Source organism: Sorex fumeus, unplaced genomic scaffold (assembly GCF_029834395.1).
Source record: "Sorex fumeus unplaced genomic scaffold, SorFum_2.1 ptg000043l, whole genome shotgun sequence".
In the NCBI taxonomy this organism is placed as follows: Eukaryota; Metazoa; Chordata; class Mammalia; order Eulipotyphla; family Soricidae; genus Sorex; species Sorex fumeus.
The window spans coordinates 5,701,846-5,726,310 of NW_026606100.1; the positions used below are offsets into that span (position 1 = coordinate 5,701,846).

Sequence of the window (24,465 nt, forward strand, 5' to 3'; positions counted from 1 at the left end):
TGGATAAAGACGCTCCTGCCTCCGCTCCCTCTGCCCACCGACGCCCAGGCACAGGCTGGCACACTCCAGGCCTGGTGCTGCAGGCGGAGGGATGGGGGGCCAGGTGGTGGGCTACAGGCGCACAGCACCAGACCCCACAGAGCTGGGCCTGCCTGCACCCTGGGAGAGGGCAATGGGATCACTGGGCAGGGGAGTGCTGGGCGGGAGGGGTGGAGGGGGGAAGCAGAGGGCTTGTTGCTGAGCTCATCTGCCCCGCACACCCCCCACCACCCCGGGCTTCTGGAGCCCCGGCCGCCCCCACAGCCATCTGGCACCACCATCCATTCTCCCCCACCGCCTCCCCCAGACGACTGTGTTTTCTTCTCTCTCATCCCCCCAGCACCCTGCCTGGGGGCTGGGGGAGCCGGCCCACCCCTCCTGGTCCCCGTGGCCTCCTTCCCTTTTAGCTCTGAGTCCTCACTGACCCAGCAGCAGAGAATGCGTATGGATGCACTTCTTTTTTTTTCTTTCAGGTTTTGGGTTACCCCGATGGGCTTTGGGGTCTCTCCAGGCAGAGTTCGGGAACCACGCTGTGTTGGAGATGGAACCCGGGTTTGCTGCCTGCACAGCAAGCGCTCCAGCCCATTGAGTCATCTTTTGGCCCAAATAAATTCAGGGAAGTCTTTTTTTGGTTTGTTTTTGTTTTGGGGCCGCACCCATCGACTATTCTCAGCTCAGTGCTGGTGGGGCGGGGGTCACTCCTGTGGCTCTTGGGGCCCTGCAGCCCTGAGGATGGAAGCTGGGCCTCCTGCACATGCACCACATGTTGTGTGCATGTGTGTGTGTGCGTGTGCGTGTACGCGGGTGTGTGAGCAGCAGACAGGCCTGGGTCCTGGTGGGGTGGGCTGGGTAGGTGCAGCTGAACCAACAGGGGGTTGCAGGTGTAGAGTGGGACCGTGAGCAACCGGGGGGCACATGGCCCAAGCCCACCTCGCCCCACAGCTCTCCACCTGCCCAAGGTCCTTGGAGATCCTCTGGGGACCGCCTCACCCCTGGGGTAGGGCTGGCTCTGGGGGAAGCCTGGGACTTCTGAGCCGTGCATGGCCCAGGGTAAGATGTCCCCACAAAAATGGGCACTGCTGGAGGGATGGGTACATGACACTGTATGACTGAAACGCAAGCACAAAATTCTGTAACTGTACCTCACGGTGATTCACTAGTAAAAATAAATAAATTAATTAAAAATTAAAAAAAAATATGTCCCCACAAACCAGTCCACCCAACTCCCTCCAGCCAGGCTTGCCCTGCACACACGCCTCTCCCTCGGCTGCCCGGTGGCCTCAATCACTTGGGGGCAGCGGGGCTAGCCCAGAGTCGAGGGAGCAGGGTAGGCGGAGCCAACCCGCTTCCTGGGCAGCTCCCGCCTTGGGGCGCGCCCAGTCAGCACCGGTCTCTGGGCCGGCAGCGCCCAGCCCCCTTCAGCTGCCGGTCGCGGGAGGGGAGGGGGCAGGCACTGCCCTTCCAAGCCCACCTTCCCTCTCGGCAGCCCCCCCAGCCCTCACAGCCCGGGAGGCCATAGCTGTAAGAAAAGAGCTCTTTATTCCACGTCGTCCGATATTTTTACACAAGTAAAATAAAATGCATATCTCTATATACCGCGATCCGGGCGCGAGGCCGCGTTCTGGAACAAACGCTCCTCGGCACCCTGTAAACATGATGGGGGGTGGAGATGGGGCGGGCGGGCGGGGTCCGTCGGGGAGGGGCCTGGCTGCCCGCTGCTGGCTGGTGGCGCGGAGGGGACCCCTATGTACACACGCCTGGAGGCCGAGGGAGGCGGGACGGGCCGGTCAGCAGCGCCGCAGCAGCGTCCAGAGCGCCACGGCGAGGCCCAGCGGGGCGAGGCTGCAGGCGAGGCCGGGCCGCGCCCCCGAGCCCTCGGCCTCGCCCGCGCCCGCGCCGCCCGCCTGGCCCAGGCGGCACTGGCTGCGGGTGCGGTTCTTGCGGGAACAGCCGGGCCTGCGGCGGGGCCCCGAGGTCGGGGGCCCCGGGGCCTCGGAGCCCTCGGGCGGCAGCGCGCTCAGCGGGGGCTCGGCCGAGCCGGGCAGGGTCCCGAACGGGGAGTCGTTGATGTGCCGCGGGCGGGAGCCGTTGCCCGGCGCGCCGTCGCCGGGCGGCAGCCGTCCTTTGAGCGAGTTGCCCGCCGAGCCCGGGCTCCTGCCCTCCAGCACCGAGGCCTTGTCCGCCGCGTCGGGCTGGCAGCACTTGGGCAGCCCCAGCGCGTCGGCGGCGGCGCGCCCCCCGGTCCAGACGGCCGCGGCGCAGCCCTCCAGGTCGGGGGCGCTCAGGCGCTTGAGGTCGCGGCCGGCCAGGCGCGGGGGCAGCGCGCAGGGCAGCTCGGACGAGGAGCCGCGGAACTGCTGCAGCCAGGCCCAGAGCGGGCGCGCGCGGCAGTCGCACACCCAGGGGTTGTCGTTGAGCCGCAGGTACTGCAGGGAGCGCAGGGGCGCCAGGGCGTCGGCGGGCAGCGCCGACAGGTTGTTGGCGAACAGGTAGAGCGTCATGAGGCGGCCCAGGTCCCGGAAGGCGTGCGGGTGCACGCGCGCCACGCGGTTCTGGTGCAGCAGCAGGCGGTCGAGGCTGTGCAGGCCGCGGAAGGCGCGCTCGGGCACGCTGGGGATGCGGTTGCCGTGCAGGAAGAGGTGCGTGAGGTTGCCCAGGTCGCGGAAGGCGTCGTCGGGCAGCGCCTGCAGCCCGTTGTCCTGCAGGTAGAGATACTGAAGCGCGGCCAGGCCGCGGAAGAGGCCCGGGCCCAGCTCCTGCAGGCCGCAGCGGTCCAGGTGTAGCGTGTGCAGGCGGCTCAGGCCGCGGAACGTGGCTGGGTCCACGGCTCGCAGCTGCGCGTTGTCACTGAGGTCCAGCTGCTCGAGGAGGGCCAGGCCCGCGAAGGCGGCGGCGTCGATGTGGGATAGCGCGTTGGAGTGCAGCCACAGGATGGTGAGGTTGCGGCAGGCGCGGAAGCCGGCGGCCGGCACGTGCGCGATGCGATTTCCGTGCAGGAACACGCGCTGACTGGAGGCGGGGATGTCCACGGGCACGGCGTGGAGGCCCTGCTGCGGGCAGCTGGTCGTCACCTTCGGCTCATTGTAGCACACGCAGGCGCCGGGGCACGGGGCTGCCACTTGCCACGCCTGCAGCCAGAGCACCCAGGCCAGCAGCCGGCTCCCTGCGGGCAGAGGAGAGGGCCGTGAGCAGGTGGGACCCCCGACTGAGGGGGCGCAGGGCACAGGGGCTGCAGACCCGTCCCTGGGGCCTGGGGAGCACTGCACAAGGTCGACTGGCTTTGCACGAGCATTGCCCAGGGACATGCTTTTGCCCGCCTGGAGCCCTTCTGGGCGAGGCACTGATGACTGCCGATACCTCCTTGAGGCTCTAGTGACCACAGTCCCCAGGGCCAGCCCAATGGGTCCCAACCCTGTCCCTGGCCCGCCCTCTGCCCTACCAGTTCAGGTTTGCACAAGAACCCGGAGCTTCTACTCATAGCCTGGCCACTCAGCGGCTTTGAGTGCTGCCGCCAAGGGCACTGCCAGGCTGCGGGTCAGACCTGCCCAGGCCACAGGACTGCCCTGACCGCTGTGGGAAGCTGAGCTGTGATGAGGAAAGTGCAGTGGCCACCACCTCCCCCCCCCACCCCAGCAGGGGTCTGGGGATCCCCCTCGCAGTGCTGGGGATCACGTCACAGGGCTCCAGAGCACTGCACTCTCCCAGGAGCAGGAGTCTGGGTGCCTGAGGGCAGGGGCGGCAGCTGGTCCAGGAAGCAGGAGGCCAAGCACAGCCCCGCCCCACCCCCAGGCCCCTCCAGGCAGGTGCCCGCTCCCAGACACCCTCCTCTCAGCACTTCCTGTGCTTCCTGCCTTGGCACGGAACACCTCCGCCCCTCGGCCTCATTCTCTGCTGCATCTCCAGGGCCAGGACTCCGCCCCTTCCAGCCAATCAGCCCAGGCACCACCCGCTGCCCTCCGCCCTCTGCAGGACCTTTCCAGCTGGCTCTGGTGACATGACCATGTGGAGGGGGCTCCAGGAGGGTCGCTTCAGGCTCCCAGACCCCCCCCCCCCCCCCCCCACACACACACCTGCTCTATCTCTGGGAGCCAGATACTCCCAAGAGCAATCTGGGCCAGGAACCCCCACCCCACCCCTGGCTCCGGGGCTCTATCCTGCTGGTCTCGCCAGGAGGGGCCACAAGCCCCAATCTTAAGCTCCTGTCTTAGCGCCCCAGCCTTGGAGCCACCCCTTAGATGCCAAAGAAGGTTCTTTCAGCCTGCAGGACTAAGTCTATTAAAATGTGAATCCCCCGGGGAGGGTTATGGCTTATCAGCTAACACTTGAGTTATCAGCTAGCACCTTGGCTGACAGCTAGCACCTGTGCTGATAGCTCGCACCTCCCTCGGCAGCTAGCTAAGAGCAGAATTCTGCAGACAAGAGGCCGGGCGAAGGCGAAGGGAGGACAGAACCCCGGCCCCCTCCCCTGCCCAGCGCTCTCGCCTTGGAGCAGGAGGGGCCCTGCACTGGTCCCGCTGGCCTGGATAATGCCGGCACAAGTCCCAGAGCCCAGCCTGCTCGGACCCGGGCATGGTGCTCCTAGACTCCAGCTTCTGGAAACACACACACACACACACACACACACACACACACACACACACACACACTGGCCGGGGCGGGGCGGGGCGGGGCGAGGAGGTGGCTCACTTCTCTGTCCCTTGGGCCATTTGCGGGTTGTCAGGGACAAGGTAGTCCCAGGAGAGGGGCCCAGCGAGGCAGGCCTGGCCCCATGGGCGCCTCCCCCAGCTAGCCACGCGTGGGAGGCTGTGCGGGGCACCTTGGCCTGTGGCTCTGTTGAAACTGCTGACATGCCTCGCTCGCTCTCTCCTTCGGGGGCCTCCTTGGGAAAGTCGAGCCTGATTAGGCCGGCTCCCACCAGCCTCTCACCTGCTGTCACAGGGCAGGACTGTGTTAGAAAATAGCACTGCTGTCGCCGAGACTCAGTGTCAGCATGGGGCAGGGTACCCCAGGGCCTCACCAGACCAGGCTCTGGACTTCCCCACTACCAGTGGGCCACAGGCCAGCCATGGCAGCAACAGCTCCTGGCTGTGGAGTGGGCCACACCTCTGGGCACTGCTGATGGTCCCCATCAGGACTGTACCCACTGTGCTGCCCACTGAGCCACACTGCCACTTCCCCTGTCCCCTGGCTACGAGGCAGGCAGCCATGGCCATGGCTTCACTAGAACCCACAGTTCCTCGGGCCTCCCAGGCTTCCCATCCCCGGCCCCCAGAGACAATGAGCTCGGTACTTGGGGAGCCTGGGGTTCCCCCCACTCAAAGAGTGCTCTGGGCAGGGCTCCAGGGCCAAGGCACGTTGTGGTGGTGAAGGGGGGGCCGGTGCAGCGTGGCCCATGGCTCAGCGCTGCCAGATGAGGCACTGAGCAGAGGCGCGGCTCCCTTCCTGCCGCGTGAACTGCTTTGGGGAAACCAACTTCTAAGCACGGCCCCTGCACCCGCCTGCAGCGGGAGGCCGCCGGTGGGCTCTCTCCTTGCCGCAGCCGCAGTAATTGGCTCCAACCCGACCCCCCTTGGGGCCTGCCCGCTGGTCTCCATGGCAACCCCTCCGCTGAGCAAGCAGAGGGGGCATCTTTTTATGAGATAATCAAACCCAACTTTTCAGCATGGGTTCAGACACACAGCAGGGGCCCTGGGAACCCAGGAGACGCCCCCACTATGTCTCGGCCCCCCCCAACCCCACCCCAGGCTCATCTGGACCACTCCCTGATCCCTTCCCCTCTGCACTCCCTCCTATGCTCACCCCCAGGGAGTGCTGGCCTCTGCAGCTCCAGAGTGAGAGGGTCTTCCCAATTTCCAGGCAGGCCTGCCCACCCAGAGGAGCCCTGGGACTGTTCCCTGGCCCAACAGCCTCCCTTTCCCAGTCCCCAGCCTGCCAGCCTTCACCTCTGTTCCACCAGTCATATGCCAGCATTATGGCGTCCCAGTTCTTAAGTGTCCACACACGGGCACACATGGCTGGGGCGGCGGGGGCAGGAACCAGCCCCTCCAGTCCAGCCTGACTCTCACACGGGACATCGTGGGCATGCACACCCCCTCAGCACCCCTGCAATCCCCATAACTTCCCTCCACAGCCCCCCAATATAGCACCCAGATCACTCTCCCGCCACCTTGACGTCTTGACTGCCACACGGGTCTTCTCTTCTCTCAGACTCAGCGCAGCATGGATGGATCCGGGGGTTCCTTGGGTACCTCAAGGCGCTCACCTCCCCCTGATCAGGATCTGGCTTATGAGCAGCCAAGAGTCCAGTCAGGCTCTGATGGCTGCGCTCTGATGGGCAGAGGTTAGGGCTGGGGGTGGGTCCTCCCATGTGATGGGGGCAGGAAAGAGGCTTGAGGGCACTGGGCATTGGATGGGGTGGCCCCAGAGAGCACCCCAGTGCTCACCCTGCCCCAGCTCCTGTGAGGCAGGTGGGGGGTGCGGGTCCCTGGGACCCGGGGTTGGGGGAGGGAGTGGCTCTGAGGTGGGCAGCTCAGAACAGCAACACCAGAGACTGCAGGTGGGGGAGGCCTCGTGTGTTCTGCCTCCACCACTCCTGGGACCCCACCCCCCACCCCCAGCCCAAGCCTGCCCTGAAAGCTGGCGGTGTAGCTCTCAGAGTCCTCCTTGGTGGGGTCCCTGGTGGCCCAGAGCAGCCTTGGGGTCTCAGTGCTGGCCGGGTGATGGGATGGGAGACACTGTCAGGGGCTCGTCAAAGGTCCCCACTGGCTTAGCAAGGTAGGAGCGCAAGAACCAGTCTCCTCTGCAGGACCAGGAGCCTTCTGGCTTAGTGGTGGAGAAACTGAGGCAGCCACCTGGTAAGGCCAGAGGGATCAGGGAATGTGAGGGAAGGGCCACAAAGCACAGCTGGCCAGGCCTGGGGTGGGCTGCTGTGTGGGCTCAGCAGCAAGAGTCCAGATTTCGGGATGGCAGGTGGGTGTGGGGCACGCAGTGACCAAGAGGGTCACCGAGTCCGGTCAGGCTCTGATGGCTGCCCCCAGGCTGGGGTCTGCTGGTGATGAAGGGGCTGGGCGGGGTGGGGGGAAGCTGAGGCCCAGCCAGGACACCAGTCAGCTCAGGGCCCTCCTGGACACTGAGAATGTCCCCGTGTAGGGCCACTTGACAGACCACAGGAACGGGAGGAGGCCACAGCACCGCGTGCCAGCATCAGAAATAGCTGTGGGTGGGGGTGGGGAGGTGGCATCGGCACGTGGCGGAGGGTCAGGGCACCCCGCAGCAGGCTCGCACCCTCCCCTCTGCCTGCTCACCACCCCGCCGGCCCCCCTGCGGCGACTGGCTCATCCGCCCACCCCGCACCGGCCATCTGTCCCCCTGGTCTCACTCGCTTCTCACACTCACCACCCACCTTCCTTCCGGCCGGCCTGCGGTCAGTCATGTGCGGGCCAGCGCACCCGGCCTGCTTCCTGGGCCTCTGGCCTGGTACCAGGTGTGGGGGCAGCAGCTCCCCACACCCCTTCCCTGGGGTCTGGCATCCCCTGGGGTGTCAATTCTGCACCCCCGAGGTCCCAATCCTTAGCTGTCTTCTCAGGCGAGAACAGGGAGGGCGGCAGCTCAGTCACTGCTGGGTTATCTGCCCTGCAGGTGGGCGCCGGGCCCAGGGCGGAAGCAGGTCTGGGCCAGCGTGTGCACAGTGAGGACAGGGGGTCAGAGCTGCCTGAGGCTCAGCCCGGAAATGGCGGGAGGGGCCGCCCCAGCCCCGCACGAGGCCACATGGTGCCAGCAAGCCAGGGGCCAATTATATTCCACTTTACGGATGAGGACAGTTAAGTGTGGAGGCCCCGGCCCCAGAACTCTACCCATGGTGCCCATAGGCTGAAAAGTGCTTAAGTTTTCCCTTCCCTACCTACCGCCCCTCACTAAACCCAAGCTTCATCCCCTGCCCCTCCCCCAATCTCTAGTCAACTCAGACCCAGGTGGGGCGCCCCAGGATCCTCCCAAGTCAAAGAAAGCAAGACTGGCAGGGAGGGGGCCCTGGTGTGGGCACGTGACCCCATACCCAGCCTGCCCTGGGGCAGGTGATCGAGAAGCTGCCCAGTGGCCAGACTGGGTCACGTGCCCAGCAAACACAGCAGGTGAGCCCCACGACAGCCGTGAGACCAGATGTGAATCCTGGCTTGAGGCACTTGCGGCCCAGCCAAGGGGCCACGGGCAGACGGCCAGGTACGTGGTAGGAGCCACGTTGGGGATGGAAGAGGCTGCAGGGTCCTGAGTTGGCTCTGGGTCTCAGGGGTCGAGCTGCCACCAGGATGAGATTCACACAGACCGTGACAGACGCTCAGGACTGGGCCCTGGGGGCTCCTCCTTGGTTAAGACTGGAGAGTGAGAAATGTACACTGGTGAAGGCAGGAGTGTTGGAACATTGTATGACTGAAACCCAAACATGAACAGTTTTGAAACTGTGTAGTTCACTTTGTAACTGTGATCCAGTAATAGAAAAGGTGGGGGGCGGGGGAAGACCACCAGGGCCTTCCTGTCCAATGTCTACTGCCCCAGTGACCACTCTGGGGAGTCCTGCACTGGGGGCTCTGTCCAGCTGAAGACTCGCCCAACCCCCCAAAAACTGCTGGGACAATCCCTTGCTTCCCAGACACCACCTGCACCACCCCATCCCTGGAGGCCAGTACCTCCACCCCACTCCATCAGACCGACAGACACCCACCACCTAATCACCGAATTCGATCTCCACAGCCCTCCTCGCAGTCCGGGGCTAGTTCAATATAGGACACTGGCCAGGAACTGGGACAGCTTTCTCTGCCCTGGGTATGGGCTCAGGATGGAAGCATGAGGGTGCCAGGGGTGAAAGCCACACCATCACACATCTGAGTCCCACCCATCCATATGCCCTGCCACTCACTGCCTGTCCAGGACTGAGGTCCAACAAGGCAGTGCAGGGGTGAGCCCTCGCCAACCCACCACCCTCCTCCAGACCCTGCATTCGCCCTTGCATGAAGCTACCATCCCTGGGAGCACCCCATCAGATAGCACCTACATAAGACAGGAAAGCACGCCTGAGAAGGACACACACTTAGGGGCACACGTCCTGGTGGGTCCTTCTGGTGCTCGCTCACAGAACGTGCAGTTGATGTGGGCTCCCAGGCCTCTTGGCTGCCAGGGCGCACCAGGGAAGACAGGCAGGCAGGTCCTAGGGCACACTTGAGCTCTTGGCACTTGTCAAACGTCAGGGACAAGGCAGGCGGCAGGATGCACCCCACCGTGGAAAGACACGACTGGGCCTCTGGGGCGCTTCTTATCTGCTCAGTGCTCTGGGTCATGGGGAATTAGCAGGCCCGCCTCCACCGGCCCCAGCACCCCAGATTGTCCTGGGAGAGAGCTGAGTGGGAGAGGGGGAAGCAGCACCTGTCCAGACCCTGCAGAAGCTCCATGTGGCCCTCAAGGGTCCCAGCGAGAGATACATGGGCAGGGGACCTCGGGGGACAAGGGTTTCTGGGGGGACAAGTGATGTCTCAGCCCGAGCTGCTGCCCCTGCCACCCCCGCCAGGTCAGACACTCAGTGTCGATGCTGATGCTGAGAAGCCTCCTCTCGAGCCCGTGGGTCCAGGTGCAAAACTGCGCAGCACCTGGCAAACGGGGGTGTGGCCACTGCCGTTGTTTGTAAACAGTTGTGCGGGCCTGTGTGTTGACTGTGGCTCTTTCTGGCGCTGCCAGCACGGCCCACGCAGCTGAGACCAGCTCATGTCCGTCCCTTGCCAGCACAGGTTTGCTGACTCGCTTTGTGCCAGAGCACCGGGAGCGCCGGCACCATGGGGTGAAGCCACCCTCCCCTACTCCGGGGCACGGGTCACCCAAACCCTCACCCGGCGGAAGGCCTCCCAGGGGGCTGGGGGAGGTGAGGACCGAGGGTGTGAGGTGAACAGAAACAGGGATGCGCAAAGGAGGCTGCGAACAATCAGACACACACCAGAGGACACCAGAGGACACTGCCAGTGGCCGGGGACAGCATCCCGGCAACTCAGCACACTGCAGAGCTTATACAAAGTGGCATCAGGATCTGGGGGCAGGGGATGGGGGGCAGGTGCAGGGAGGCAGGTCTCTCTCTGGGGCTACAGTCCTGCACCCAACACCCCACCCCCTCTCTCCATGACCCTTTTTTAGCATCTGTGGGACTGGAAGCCCCCCCGCCCCCGGGCTTCCCGTTGTTTCTAGGAATCGGGGACACAGCAGCAGGACAGTTCTGAAGTACTTCCCAGGATGTCAGGCCCATGGATGGGAGGGCACCTCAGCCTGCCGACGAATCCCGCTCTCAACAAAGCATCCAATCACCTTTCGTGTTTCCCCTGTGAACGGCACTAGAAAAACAACTCTGGAAGAGATGATGATGCAAACAGAGGCCACAGAGATGGGACAGGGAAGAAGAGGATTTAAAACAAGAACAGGGTGCGATGAAGCAGGAATCAGAAAGCAGAGTGCCCGGGAGGAAAAATATAGAATTGCTAAAATTTCAGAAAATCAATAGAAGGATTGGGAAAGAAGGTCAAGGAAATCTTCCAGAATGAGAGAGAGAGAGAGAGAGAGAGAGAGAGAGAGAGAGAGAGAGAGAGAGAGGAAGAGGAAGATGAAGAAGAAGAGGAAGAGGAAGAGGAAAACAGGTTGGCGGTGAGGCAGATGAGGAGAGTCAGAAGTCAAATATAGGGCCAGCAGCTGTCTTGCAGGAGTTTCAGGGAGAGAACAGGAAGAGAGGAAAATCCTCCAAGAACTAATCTCTGGAAGTACGTGCCCTAGCCCTCTGGCCCTTCCTCATGGGAAAAGCATTGAGGAGTAGACCAGGCAGCACCCTCAAGCCCAGGCACCATACAAGACATCACCCCAGCATCCCATTTGGTCCCCTGAGCACCGCCAGGAGTGATTCCTGAGTGCAAAGCCAGGAGTAACCCCTGTGCATCACCGGGTGTGACCCAAAAAGCCAAAAAAAAAAAAAAAAAAAGTAGATGTGGGGCAACAGGAGAAGCCCTGGACATCTATGAGGGGCTGGAGCACCACTGACTCAGGTGGACACAGCAAGGCCTGAGGGCTGGAGGGAAGCCAGGCAGGGCTGGAGGGCTGGACAGCAGCTCAAAGGGCTGAGCACACTGGGTTCGATCCCTGATACCTCATGGCCCCCCAGCAGGGAGCATCCCTTCCCTGACCACAGAGCTGGGAGTAGCCCTTGGGCATCTCTAGGTGTGGTCCCCAAAACAGAAAGATAAAGTTGGGGCCAGAGAGATAGTACAGCGAGTGAAACACTTGCCTTGCAAATGGCTGACCCCAGTTTGGTTTCCCGGCACTACAAATAGTCACCTGAGCACAGAACCAGGAGTGATCCCTGAGCACTGCTGGGTATGGCTCAACCCCTGAGTACCTCCTCCACCCTCTACCCCCGTCAAAGACAAAGTCAATTGTAAACTCCAGGAAAAATCAAAAGCCATACAAGAGCGCAAGGTCGCCAAAGCCCAGCCCTTGCCCCAGTCCTCGTGATGAGATGATCCCTCTGGGAAATATTGGCTATGAACTAAACTGGCGGAATCAAGCTGGGGAGAGGGCGGGAGAAGTGGAAGCTGGGGGAAGGGCCCCCCCAAACAACACAGAGAAGCAGGAGGTGATGGTGTGTGTGTGTGTGTGTGTGTGTGTGTGTGTGTATGTGTGTGTGTGTGTGTGTGTGTAGTTGGGGAGCAGGGAGAATGCTCTCCAGACCAGACTCGGGCGCAGGGATAACCAGCAGGTCCACCAGTGGGCCCTGGTGGATCTCGGTGCTATCTTTCGAAAGCCACTTCCTGTTTGGCACTGAAGCCTGGAAACAGACACAGGTACACTGAAAGAGAGAGTATCAGCAGATACGAGACCAAAGGGCGGCATGGCCAAGGGGGTGAAAGAAAAAGGGGGCCAGGATGTGTTTGCAGCACCTGAACCCCACACTCTACTCTTCGGCCCCCTTAAGGTGTGGCCAAGGATGCATGGGGGCCTCTGCGAACACTCTAGCTCTTGAGCCCAGACACCTGGCGGGGCAGCTCCAGACCAGGAAGTCTAGCTGCGTGCATGGTCCTTCCCAGTCTTGCTAGGGACCGCCTCCCCTGGGCCCTGGCCTCTAGTCCCTGCCTGGGTCCCTGTTCACACAACACAGCCTCTCCCCAAGAGAGGGACGCTTTGGACCTGCAGCATCGCGGTGGATAAACCAGAGGAGCCGCCTACACATGGGATACCGGGAGCAAGGTCTGCGGCCCTCGGGAGGGCACCCCCAGCCCCAGAAGGGCCCAGAGAGGCGCCCCTCAACTCCCGGGAGAGCCCCAATTTTATTTCTGCATGCAGACCTGCAGCAGGCAGGCTAGGGCACCGTGAATAAGTAATTGCTCTTTTATTAACGAGTGATAAATTATTCCTATATGATTGTGTGTGATAACTCTTCCTTATTTGAAATCAATTTGGGATGGAAATTGTTGGCGGCTTCTCACCAGCGCGGGTGGGAGGGCCAGGCGCCGCCGCCGCCGCCTGGAAAAGCAGGTCAGGGTATTTCGGCTACTTCCGGAGATGCTGCAGGCGTGCCGTGTGCGGAAGGAGGGGGCAGCGGGCCTTTCTCCGCGTCTCTCAGGGGGGCTGGCGGGTCAGAGTAGGTGCCCCTCCATACCTCCCTCAGCCTGACACCCACTGGGAGCTCTCCAAACCCTGGATCACCCATCCCACCCCACTGGACCCAGAGCCCAGATGTCCCCCGGGTCCAGGGTGGGCTGAGATGGGGAGTTCCCGAAAGGCCAGGGCCGAGACACGACCATAGTGGGCATTGTGGCCCTGGCTGGTCATTGGGGCTCAGGGGCTTCAGGGGCCACTCATCCCCCACTCGTCACCCGCCCTCCCTCCCCTCTTCGGGACCCCAGGGACTACCTGGCCAGTCACCCCACACCCCCACACCCTCATCCCACCCAAGCAGTCTTGCCTGTCCAAGAAACCAGACTTCAGTTTATTTATATATTTATTTATTTATTTGCTTTTTGGGTCACACCCGGCGATGCACGGGGGTTACTCCTGGCTCTTCACTCAGGAATTACTCCTGGCGGTGCTTGGGGGACAATATGGGATGCTGGGAATCAAACTCGGGTCGGCCGCATGCAAGGCAAACATTCTACCCACTGTGCGATTGCTCCAGCCCCCAAACTTCAGTTTATTAAGCTCCAAAAAGACATTTGCCTTTTCCCCTAAAAATGTCCTAAATGATTTCCTCCAAAAATGACCTTAACATCCCACCTCCCTGTCTTTCCTCTCCAACTAAACACGTGACGGGCCCTGATGCAGACAGACTTGGGCAGGCCCCCAACTCCAAGCACCTCCTGATCTGTGGGCACTACCCACAGCAGGCACTGGGCAGCCGCTGAACAGGGCAGGCAGGACCTGCTCCTGATGGACATCTGCCACTCCGAACCTTCAGGGTCCTGGGCAGACCCTCAGGGACCAGGGTATGGGCTGTCTGCTTGGGGAGTGCCCACGACCCCCCAGCCCCTCACCCCTTTGTGAACTTAAAAGCCCCACACCTCTTGGGGTGCAGCCAGATGACCCTGTCCCAGTCAGGCTCACCCTATCAGCACTGAAGCCTGTGAGGATGGGTCACCCTGAGAGACTTAGCCAGGGTCTGACACCACCAGGGACCTCAACTCTGAAAGGCCCCCCAGGGTAGGGGTACTTTGGTGAACTGACTCCTGGGGTGTCATGATTCCCCACCTCTGTCCATACCAGGATGTCCCCAGCCCTGTTGACCTAACTCCACCCTTTCTAGCTGGCACAGCAGGCTGGGGTATCAATGATTCCTGCTGGTCAGTCTCTTGGCTCTGAGCACCCAGGGGAGGCCCATGGCCAGTCACCCAGCATACAAAAGGTACCCCATAAGTGTCACGAATGCAAGAAAAGTCCAATGCTTTGGGCAGGTCTGGGGCTTGGGGCGGTTGTGGATAAGCATTTCCCAAAGACATCAGGTCTGGGGGAGCCCATGGGAGCACTGACACTGTTGCAGGGACGTGGCACCAGCACCCAAGGCTGGCACTGCCAGAGCCTCGCTCTGCCACAGGCCGAGTGTCTGTGCCACCTCCTGCCCTCCCAAGTGTATACAACGGAGCCTTTGACCCCAGGTGAAGTGTTTGAAGATGGAGCTGGAGGGTGGGGTCGCCATAATGGCAATGTAAGGAAAGACCCCCCTGGGGAGACAGCTGAAGGGGTGGAGCGGGAGCCTGGCTAAGTGAGGCCCTGGATTCACCCTGAGTCCATCCGTGATCCAATCCCTGATCGAATCCCTAATCCATCCTTTTTCCAATCCCTGATCCAGTCCACAATCCATCCCTGGCTCATCCCTGATCCAATCCCTGGATTCAATGCCTGACTCCATCCCTGATCCTGACTTCATCCCTGTTCCAATCCCTGTTCCAGTCCCTGATCCAATCCCTGATCCATCCCTGACTCATCCTTGGATTCAATCCCTAACTCCATACCTGATCCTGACTTCATCCCTGATTGAATCCCTAATCCATCCTTTTTCCAATCCCTGATCCAATCCCTGGATTCAATGCCTGACTCCATCTCTGACCCTGACTTCATCCCTGATCCATCCCTGACTCCATCCCTGATCTAATCCCTGATCCATCCCTGACTCATCCTTGGATTCAATCCCTAACTCCATCTCTGACCCTGACTTCATCCCTGATCCATCCCTGACTCCATCCCTGATCTAATCCCTGATCCATCCCTGATCCAATCCCTGACTCCGTTCCTGATACATCCCTGATTCAATCCCCGGTCCAGTCCCTGAATTCAATCCTGGCACTGCATACCCAACCCAGCCCTTGTCCCTGCAGGATGTGGTCCCTATAAAAACACTGACAGAGAAGCAGCGAGGCCCGCCATGAGCTGCCACAATGTGGGGGCCAGCGGGGAGGCGGCCTGTGCAAGGCAGGACGCAAACTCCCCGCGCCCACCACGCCAGCACCCGCTCAGCCTCCAGAACTGAGAAAAACACATTTCTGTGGTTTGGGCTGCTCAGCTTGTGGCATTTGGTGTGGCACCCCCAGCTGTGAAATACCATGGCTTCCCGCAAAGGCGGGTGTCTCTAGCACGGCCGCCGCGCCAGGTTGGCATAGCCAGGGCTGCTGCGTCAGTTTGTTGGGGTCTCATATGCCAGTGTCGTGCTGGGGGCCCAGCCCTGCTCTGGGGAGGGTTGGTGAGGCCAAGCTCAGGAGCCCGTCTCATGAAGCCCCTGCCACCATGTTGAGACCCCCCTAGGGTGGGCCAGAGACTCTGGGTCTCTCTCTGCCTGGCTGGGGCATAGGTGGGTGTCTCCAGTCTCCGGACTATCACCTGGGCACTGACTACAAGACCCCCACTCTCGGGGTATGGAGGGCCCAGGAAATGCAGGGTTCACACACCCCAGTGGGAAGCATGCACGGGGGTCTCTCCCTGTGGGGGTCCCTCAGGTCACCTTGGAACGGACCCAAGGCAGAGAATGGTCCAGCTCCCCCAGGGTGCACGGAGCCCCTGGCCCGACACCTGCAGCTCTCAAGGCCTGTGTTCATTACCCACCCCCCACCCAGTCTGGCATGTCCCCCGATTCCCAGCATGCTCCCTAGGAGCCCCCCTCTTTCCCCCACCTGCCCCCTTCCCGCCCAAGCTGTAGCCACAGCGCAGCCTTGTCCGAGCTGTGGGTTCTCAGACCCGCCACAACCCCAAGTCAGCAGCATGGGGCAGCCAGCGAGGCAGAGGCAGGGTCCCGCCCCGGTGGGGTTCCTCCCCAGGACAGCAGGGCCCTCTCCCCACACTGGCTCTCACTGTCCCCCTGCCCAGGGTCCCTCCACTGGCAGCACAGTCATGCCCATCAGGCTGAGGGTGGGAGCAGAGAATTGGGAGCTCCCCACCCCCACCCCATTTTCAGGCCACCCTGGGGCAGGTGGAAAAAGTCCATTAGGGCTCATGTGTCACCTGGTGACATCCGTGAGCTGTGTAGATGGGAGATATTCACGAGCAGAGTTTTTCTTTTGCCAATTTTTGAACAGGAAGCCAGACACTTGTCACACCTGTCCCCGTGTCAGCCTCTGCCTGACATAAATTGGGGCTAGGGCAGGGAGATGACAGATGTCCTGGACACAGGCAGCAGGCGGGCTCTGGGCGTGAGGGGGTGGGGAACGTGAGCCGACCCTGTCCCCGAGGCTCCATCTCAGCCCCCTCCACTCCCTCCTGGTGCCCCCCTACCCTCGAGTCCCACCTCACCCTGGCTCCTTCCTCTTCGGGCCCAGGAGCCCTGAGCACTGGGCTCTCTTCTCCCCGAGTCTCTCAGACTTCCTGCCTACCAGGAGCCCCACACAGCCAGCAGCTGTTCATGATACCACTATCACGTGTGAGCCACCAGTGGCACACGCCAATATCAATGTGTTAAGACCTGGGGTCAGGGAGGCCTTGGTGGGATTTCCGTGGGTACCACCTCACTGGCACCCACTAGAGCACTTCTCTGACATGGCACCCTAGATTTTGGGGTGCTACCCTAGTGCTACCCTAGCACCCAGGGGTTCTCGGATGTAGAATGTGTCACAAGATGAAAGATGGTCTGGACACGGGGCAGCAGGCGGGCTCAGGGAGTGTGTGGGGGCGGGGAGTGTGGGCAGCGCCCTGTCCCCGTGGCCCTATCTCAGACCCCAGCATGGGGTGGAAAGATTGCTTGAAAGTCCTGACTGAGATGGGGGAGGCAGAAGCTCGGGGGGCTGTCCAGGGCCCCCCGCACCCTCACAGCATCTAGTGCCCAGCTAGCCCTGCTGAGGATGGGGAGGCAGGGGGAGGGCTGGGGCCTCACCAGGCAGGCTGCTCTCGGGGATCAGTGCCCGGGCCCATCACCCCCATCAGTCCCTATCACCTAGGAGCCCCCCCTGCAAGAAGAGTGCAGCGCTGCTGCTGCTTCAGCTGGGGTTCTCGGCACCCCACAAGGAGACCGAGGAGCGGGATCCCCTCCAGGCTCACCCATCAGAGCCCAGGGAGGCTCCAGCAGGACCCACACGGGAGAGGGGATGGAGAGTGGGGGCCGGGGGAGGACACAGAACTGCACTCTGCTCCAGGAAGGGGAGAGCAAGGGCGTGGAGCCCTCCCAGGCTTCCCAGGAGAGGGGTGTAGAGGCAGGTGGAGGCCGGGAAGTCGGGTGCAGCTGCAGGGGGTGGGTTACCCCTTGCGAGGCTGGCCGGACTGGCCTACCGCTGGGACTCTGCTTCCTGCTGTGTTTTGGGGGGGCAGAGGTGCTTGGGTGTGGAGAGAGGTACATAGCCCCTGCCTGCACCCCCCCACCCCACCCAAGGACCAACAGGAACAAGGGTCCATGGACGCCCCTCCCAGTGTACCCCAAGACTGAAGCAAAGCAGAGGGTGACCCAGCAGCATCTTGAGGACAAAGGGACTTACTTTCTCAGTCAGGCTGGGGTTCCTGGGCGCCCTCCCAGCAGAGTCAGCCCCCACTCAGACTGCCTCACTGCTGGCCCTGCCCAGAACCTACATACCCCCTGGCCACCCGCCTCGGCCTTCGTTCAGCGTGACCAGAAACACATGCACCCACACCACATATGGGGCCCAGACTAAGGCAGCCCTCCTGGCCACGGGGCTCGCAGAGGCTCCCCAAGAGGGGCGCACTCTGGTCACTTGCCTCCCCGCCCGCCTGCTGGGTCCCACCCCAGATGTCTCGGGCAGGGTAGCCAGAAGGACTCGGGCGTCCGACTGTTCCACAGCAAGTCTTAGCCAGGGCAGTAAGGCGGTGGGAGGCCCCCACGGGGGAGGGGGCCCATGGGGAGCACTTGCCTCTGACCCCCTCCCAGTATCCCACATGACAGGTAGGAGTGGCCCTCCCGGCCAGAGTGGACGCTGGACCACAGCCTGGAGGCTCCACCTGCCCACACCACCGCTGGCGCCAGCCCAGGCTCACCCAGGGGCACCTGTGCGGGGCCTCCGGCAAACGTCCTGCAGCCGCTCTTGTGCTTCCCGGGGGCCGGCTCATAGCACCCCTATCCAGGCCGGGCTAGACTCGGGGGAAGTGGTGTAGCAGATACAGTGTGTGTGGGACCAGGCAGCTCCCCACGAAAGGGCAGAGGGAAGGTTCCTAGGAGACCCCCCACACCCCAGGCAGGTCTGAAGGGGCTGAAGTCTCATCCTGGGGGCCATGGGGAAGCCAAGGCAGGATGGGGGTGCTGGCACGTTTCAGGAAACAGCTCAGTGGCTAAACAGAGCTGCCAGAGGAGAGAGTGGGGGGGGGGATGGGGGGAGGCAGGGGGCGGCGTGAAACCCTCGGAGAGGGGTAGAAGGGGATGGGTCTGCAGGCAGGGGTCGGGGCTGACCTGAGCTACCTTTGGGCTCGGGGGCAGAGAGGAAGCAGGACCCCAGGCTTGGGCTTGGGGGTCAGTGGTGGGGACGGCCGTACAGGAGGCCGATCCTGGGGAGCTGGGGCGCCGGGGGGTGGAGCTGCTGGGGAGAGGCCAGGGGCGGGCACCCAGGCTGGGTGGCAGCGTCCAGTTCGGTGTTTGCTGAGTGGCTCCGGGATTCTAGGGAGATTCGGAGGTGGGTGAGGCTGGTGCGGGGTGGGGGGGCGCTCAGGCTGAGGCTGCGATTCCAGGCTGACCCGGATCTGTCGAGAACCTGGAGCCGTGGATCTGTCGAGAACCTGGAGCCGTGGCTCGTGCCCCCGCCGCCCCATGCTGGGCCCTCGCAGTGTTTTTCCCACCCACGAGGGTGCTGAGCTGGGGACCCCGTGTCTGGCAAGAGCCATGGGTCACAGATTACCGGGAAAGGACAGCCCTGCCCAAGGTCACTCACGAGCAGGCGCTGCACAGGCTGATCCAACTGCTGCCCAGACTCGGGGGGGGGGGGGGGGGCAGGGGTTGGACTCCTGGCAGGTCCCTGAGCCCGCCCCATCTGGGCCCTGGCAGGAGGCGAATACAGGCAACATCGCAACAAGGTCACCATGGCTGGGACGGAGTGAGGACGTGGTGTGCGGCTGAGGCAATCCAAGAGGGCTCCTGGGAGGAGGTGAGGGGCCCAGAGTCCCACCTTGGCCAGAGGACCCCTCCTTCACACCTCACCCCCTCCTCAGTGGGCTCCTCCCCATCTCCAGCCTCAGCCTGACATTTCCCGTGACATTTGCTGCCGAGAAATAGAGTCATAAACCCAAAGGTTACATTTGCACACTGCCTCACACTGCCAGAAGTGGGGTCCCTCCGCCCACCAGGTGCCGGGCGCAGCGGAGGAGGGGGATGACCCGCCCATCCCTGTGGGCCCTTGCTGGGGCGCACACGTGGACCAGTGCTGCTGCTTCCCAAAGCGGATTCCTGGTCAAACCACGTGGGGCCCAGGAGTGCTTTGCACTGGGGGGCCCATCTGAGGTACTGACAGGCGCTCCTGAGGCTCTGAGACCCCCTTGGTAAAGGCGCTTCCTCAGTGCCAGCACAAGCCCACGTCCACCCTGCCCACCTCCCCACCACGTGCGCTCCAGGCCAGAAGGTGTGCTGCCTCCTGCTAGCCAGAGAACCCCACCTAAGGTCCCCCCATCCGGTTCCTCCAACGCCATTGGCTGGCAACACCTGCCAGGGCCCAGGAGGGGCTCAACACTGAGGAAGCTCCTCGCCAGGCCCCCTGCGGCTCTGCCTGCAGCCCACCGCAGCCCACCGCAGCCCAGCCTTCTCGGCTCGGCCCTGGGCCCTACAGAGCTGGGGGCCTGGGGACTTGGCCGCAGGACCACGGGCTGCTCAGAGCCCCATACTTCTCCCTCCCCGAGAAGGCCAGGAGGAGGCCACACGGAGGAGGGACTGTTGGGTAGGGGCAGAGGTAGGGGCAGAGGGAGAGGATGCCCCCCCAGCACCCCACATGGCACTTCCCTGCCAGGGAATCTAGGATATGTAGATTACGGGGACAAACCAGCCCCAGCCCTGGGCAGGTGTGGGAGGGCAAGGCCCTTAGAAGCTGCTGCCCTCCCTGCGTCGGGGGTGAGGCAGGCCACACAAGCCATATGCTGAGCCAGGCTCCCTGCACCCAGCCCTGTGGGCTCAAGGTTGGGCCCCGTGGGGGGTTGGGGCGGGACGGGAGAGAAAGGAGGGCGCTCCTGGGAAAGGGATTCCACACTCCCCACCAGCCGCCCGGGATGCACAAGAATAGTTCCCGACCTGCCGGGAGAGCCAAATGCAGCAACAGAAGAGGAAACCGTGGCACAGAGCGGGAGGGGGTGGGGGAGGGGGCGGGGACCAGCGGGGCCAGGCACTCCCTGACACTGCTGCAGGCACTGCGGCCCAGCTGCTGGGGCCACGTGCCACCCCCAGGGGGGTCTGTGACCTGTCCTTTGTGGGAGAGCTCAGGGGAGCAGGGCTGTCCCCCCTCAGTGCCAACCCCCGAGGAGGGTCTCACGGGCCAGCGCCAGATGAAAGAACAGCCGGTGCACTGGGCAACTCACCGCCCAGAGTGAAGCCGCAACTGCAGGGAGGTCCGTTGGCTCTGCAGGCCACGGTGTGGGGGACCCCAGGGCTGCAGCGGCTGCAGACGGCGTGGGGTGGGGGGATGCTGTGGCCCCGCAGCAGAGGCAGGTGGGCCAGCTGGCCAGTTCCACTGTACCTGGAGGAGGACCCTGTGTGGCCACAGGGTCTGGCAGCCCCTCGGCGAGGTGAGAGGTCAGAACCCAGCAGTCATGCCGCACACCAGGCAGAGCCAAGAATTTGGAGCCCAGGGCGAGGGGGCTCAGCCTCCCCCCCAGCCCCCAGACACGCCCCTGCCCTCACGCACACGCACGCACGCACACTCTCTCGCCAGGAAACTCCTTTCTCCTGCTCCTTCTCCCGATCTCTTTCCCAGCACAGACTGAGGCTCCAGGAGACCTTCTGGCGGGTGCCCAGGAGAGAAGGAAGCGCAGCCCCAGGGCTGGATTCCTTCAGCCTCCAGCAGCCTCGGGAGCCCCTCCCCCCTCCCCTCCTGGGGCTGCACCAGCTCCCTGGCAATCAGACAAAGCCCTGAAATCAAGGCGGGGCAGGGGGCTCACCTGGGAGGGTCCCCAGGCCTTGGATTGGGGAGGGGCAGCACACAGAGCGGAGCCGGACAGTGTGTGTGTGAGGGGGCACAGGCCTGGGCTCTGGAATGGGGTGCGGGGCCTGGGTAGTGCCCTCTGGAACTCAGGACTTTCTCCCCCACATTCCAGAGCCGGCCCAACAGGTGGTGGGGTGTCTCCCTCAGATCGTGGCCCCTCCTCCAGCCCCTTCCCCAGCAGGGTCTCACTGGGAAGATGCCAGCTTGCAAGACATCAGGGTGCCCAGCACCATCCTGCCCAGCCTTCCCGGAGGCCCAGACACCTCTCTTCCCCTCTACAAGCGAGAGGGTGGGGCCCAGGGGAAGGTGTGGGGAAGGGGGGTCCGAAGTGGGTGTTCTGAAGGCCCATGTTCTGGGTCAGAACTCCATGGACGCCTCTGCCTTGAAAAGCTCCCCAGCACCTCCCGAGGGTGGCCCCAGGACGGGCCTGTGTCACAGGTGAGCTGTGGAGGGGGTGATGGGGAACACACCCAAGGTCATACACGTGTGGCTGCGCCTTGCACCCCAATCTGAGGCTTGTTGGGTCTCAGGTGCCCCACCCAGGGAGCCCCCTGCTGGGAGGAGCTGATCAGGCACACCAGCTGGCCTCTTCTCAGGCAAGAGAGGGGGCAGAGGTGCCCGCTTCACAGACAGAAAGACCGAGACTCGCCAAAGGGCGACTGCTGCCTGCCCTGTCAAGGAAGCTGACTTCAGGCGCACCCCTGTGTCACCCCAAAATACTCTGTAATGGCACCCCATCTGCATTCTGCAGACAAGGACACCGGTAATGGTGGCAGGGGTGCAGGCAGCGTCTGGTTCAGTTTCTGTGACCCCCTGGCCCCAGTTCTCACCACCATAGCATGAATGGGTCCCCAACACCCCTTCTCACACCCAGGGACCCCTCAGTAAGGCTCCCATTACAGGAGACTGAGGCACCTTCAGTTTTCACAAAGGGCTGGACCTTCGAGGATCCCCCCCGGGTAGTCCGAGGTGGGCTCACACTTGCCCCGGCTGAACCGGGCAGCAGCAGCTGCTCAGTCCACGAGGGGCTGTCCTGATGGTGGCGCTCTCCACCTGGAGGCTCATGGGGGCCCTTCCGAGCCCCCGTGGGTCCCTGTCTGTCTGCTGCAGCAGCTGCCACAGCCCTGGGGGGTGGGGGGGAGTTGCTGGGAGCGTGGGACTAGGGGCCCTACCACATTCCCAGGCTCTCTACTGCCGAGTCCAGCCAAGCTGGTCACTGCCTGCCTGGGCACACAGGAGTGACCACACTCCAGTGGAGACACTTGCCAATGTGGCCTCAGGCACCCAGGGGCTGCGGCGGAGACGCACGTGCAGATGCATACTGAGTTAGAGGCTCACGCATGCACACTCGGACTGGGGGTGGGGGCGGGAAGGGGAGCCTCCCAGGACACTCCCAGAGGCAGGGGCTTCTGCAAACAGCCAAGGCGAACCCAGCCTCCTGCGTTTAGGGTCCCTCGTGGTGAGCACTGGCTGCCCAGAGCTTCTCCCTCAACGCATGTGCCTGCAAGCGCCCGGAGCGGGCGCTGCCGAGGGGCCCCAGCAAGCCCGGCAGGGAGAACACAGCGGCACATGCTATGTGCATGCATGTGTGCCCGTGGGCGTGCAGGCGGGCGAGGACACTGACGTGCACTGACGGCGTGTGTGCGGCATGTACGCGCACATGCAGCGCGCGAGTGTGCAGCCCCTGTAGACGCGGGCACGTGCAAGGCAACGTGGGTGCAGCCTGCGGCAAGGTGGACATCAGCAGGGCAGTAGGGGCGGGCACCTGGGAGTGCCCTCCAGCCAGGACTCCCCTCACCCGCGGTCAAGACACCGCCCTCCTCTCCAGCACCCCAGTTCTCAGGACCTCACCGCCGCGGGGTGGGGGTCCCGGGAGGGGCCGCTTTGAGTCGCTGCCCGCGCCGGGCTGGGTTCCTCCGCTCGGCCCCGCAATGGCCCTCAGGCTGCGGGTCGGAGGTGTTCCGGGGGTTCGGAGCGCTCTGTCCACGCCCGCCCGGGTGGGGCTGTGGGGGACAGCGCTGGCCCAGCCCCGCCCCCTCACGCCCTCTGCTGCCGACAGTGGGCCCCATTCATCCAGCTGTGGCCTGACCCGGGGGGCGGGGGTGGAAATGACAGGACCCGAACCGGACTAGACGGGTACGAGGACGCCGGTGGAGGCAGGTGGACCCCCCAGCCACCCCCGCCTCGGTCGGGGCTCCAATCCTCATTAACCCCTTCGCGACCGGGGCGCGCGGGGGCCGGACCCCACCCTTCGCAGCCCGCAGCCGCCACCTCGGTCCCGACCTCGCGTGCGTCCGGGGGCCCCCGACCCGCCGACCCCCCGGTCCCGCCGCCGCCGCCAACTTTCCCCGGGAAGCCGCAACTTTTCCTGCCGCCGCGGGCTCCGCCCTCCCGGGCCCCCTCCCCCCGCCCCGAGCAGCCGCGAGCCCCGAGCCCGGCGCGGCACTGCGGTGGCCTCGGGGCGGCCGGGTGACCCTCGGGCCGGCCGCCGCGGCAGCCCGGGGCAGGGGCCCCTGCGGCTCGGGCACGGCGGCGCGGGCGCGGCGCGGCACTCACCTCCCGAGGACGCCCTCTTCATCGTCGGGGTCGGGCGGGGCGCGAGCCGATCCGAAAGTCGCTCGGGGGCCGGCGCCCGTCTCCCCGCGGCCGGGGCCGCATTCAGGCGCCGCCGCTCCGGCCCGGCCCGGCCCGGCCGCGGGACGAGGCTGGCGCGCTCGGCTGGGCGCTCGGCGGGGCTGGCGGGGCTGGCGGGCGCGCAGGGCGCGGAGGGCGGCGGCGCGGCTGGCGGGCGCTCGCGGCGCGGGCCGGGAGCCGATGAATGTTTTATGGGATCATGTGGTTCGACGCGCGCGGAGCCCGCCCGGTGCCCGCGCAGGCCGGGGCGGGGCGGGGCGGGGCCTCCGGCGGGCGGGGCGCTCACCTGCGCGCGGGCGGCGGGGTGCGGCGGGGATGCCCGGGCCGGGAGGGGCGCGGGCCGCGCTGGCCGGGCCGCAGGAGGCGCTCCGCCCGCCCGCACGCCCGCCGCCCGCCGCCCCGGCCCCGCGCTCCAGACAAAGGCGGAGCATTTCCGAAGAGGCGGCGGCCCCTGCAGGCGGCCGCGGGGATGGCGCCCCGGCCGGGAGGGTTGGGGGCGCCCGAGCCGGGGCGTGGCGGCGCCCCGACCGGCCCAGGTGTGCCGGTCCGGGCCGTGTTCCGGACGCCGGGGAGAAGGGCTTCGACGGACGCCTGGGCGTCGCCTTTTGCCAGGCGGGTCCACGGCCGCCCTAGCCCCCGGGAAGAACCTCGGCGCCTCCTTTCCGCTGTCCAGCAAACCGTGTGC

At 64.1% G+C, this 24,465-nt stretch overlaps 1 protein-coding gene across 1 annotated transcript; it reads right to left on the reverse strand.

Moving 5' to 3' along the window:
- Positions 1-1,826: 1,826 nt before the first annotated feature.
- On the reverse strand, positions 1,827-23,894 carry RTN4R (reticulon 4 receptor). Its single transcript, XM_056120541.1, has 2 exons — positions 23,703-23,894; positions 1,827-3,202 (listed from the first exon to the last, which is right to left on the reverse strand). The coding sequence occupies exons 1-2, from the start codon at positions 23,722-23,724 to the stop codon at positions 1,827-1,829; spliced, it is 1,398 nt and encodes a 465-aa protein (XP_055976516.1). The 5' UTR covers positions 23,725-23,894.
- Between the last annotated feature and the right edge of the window lie 571 nt (positions 23,895-24,465).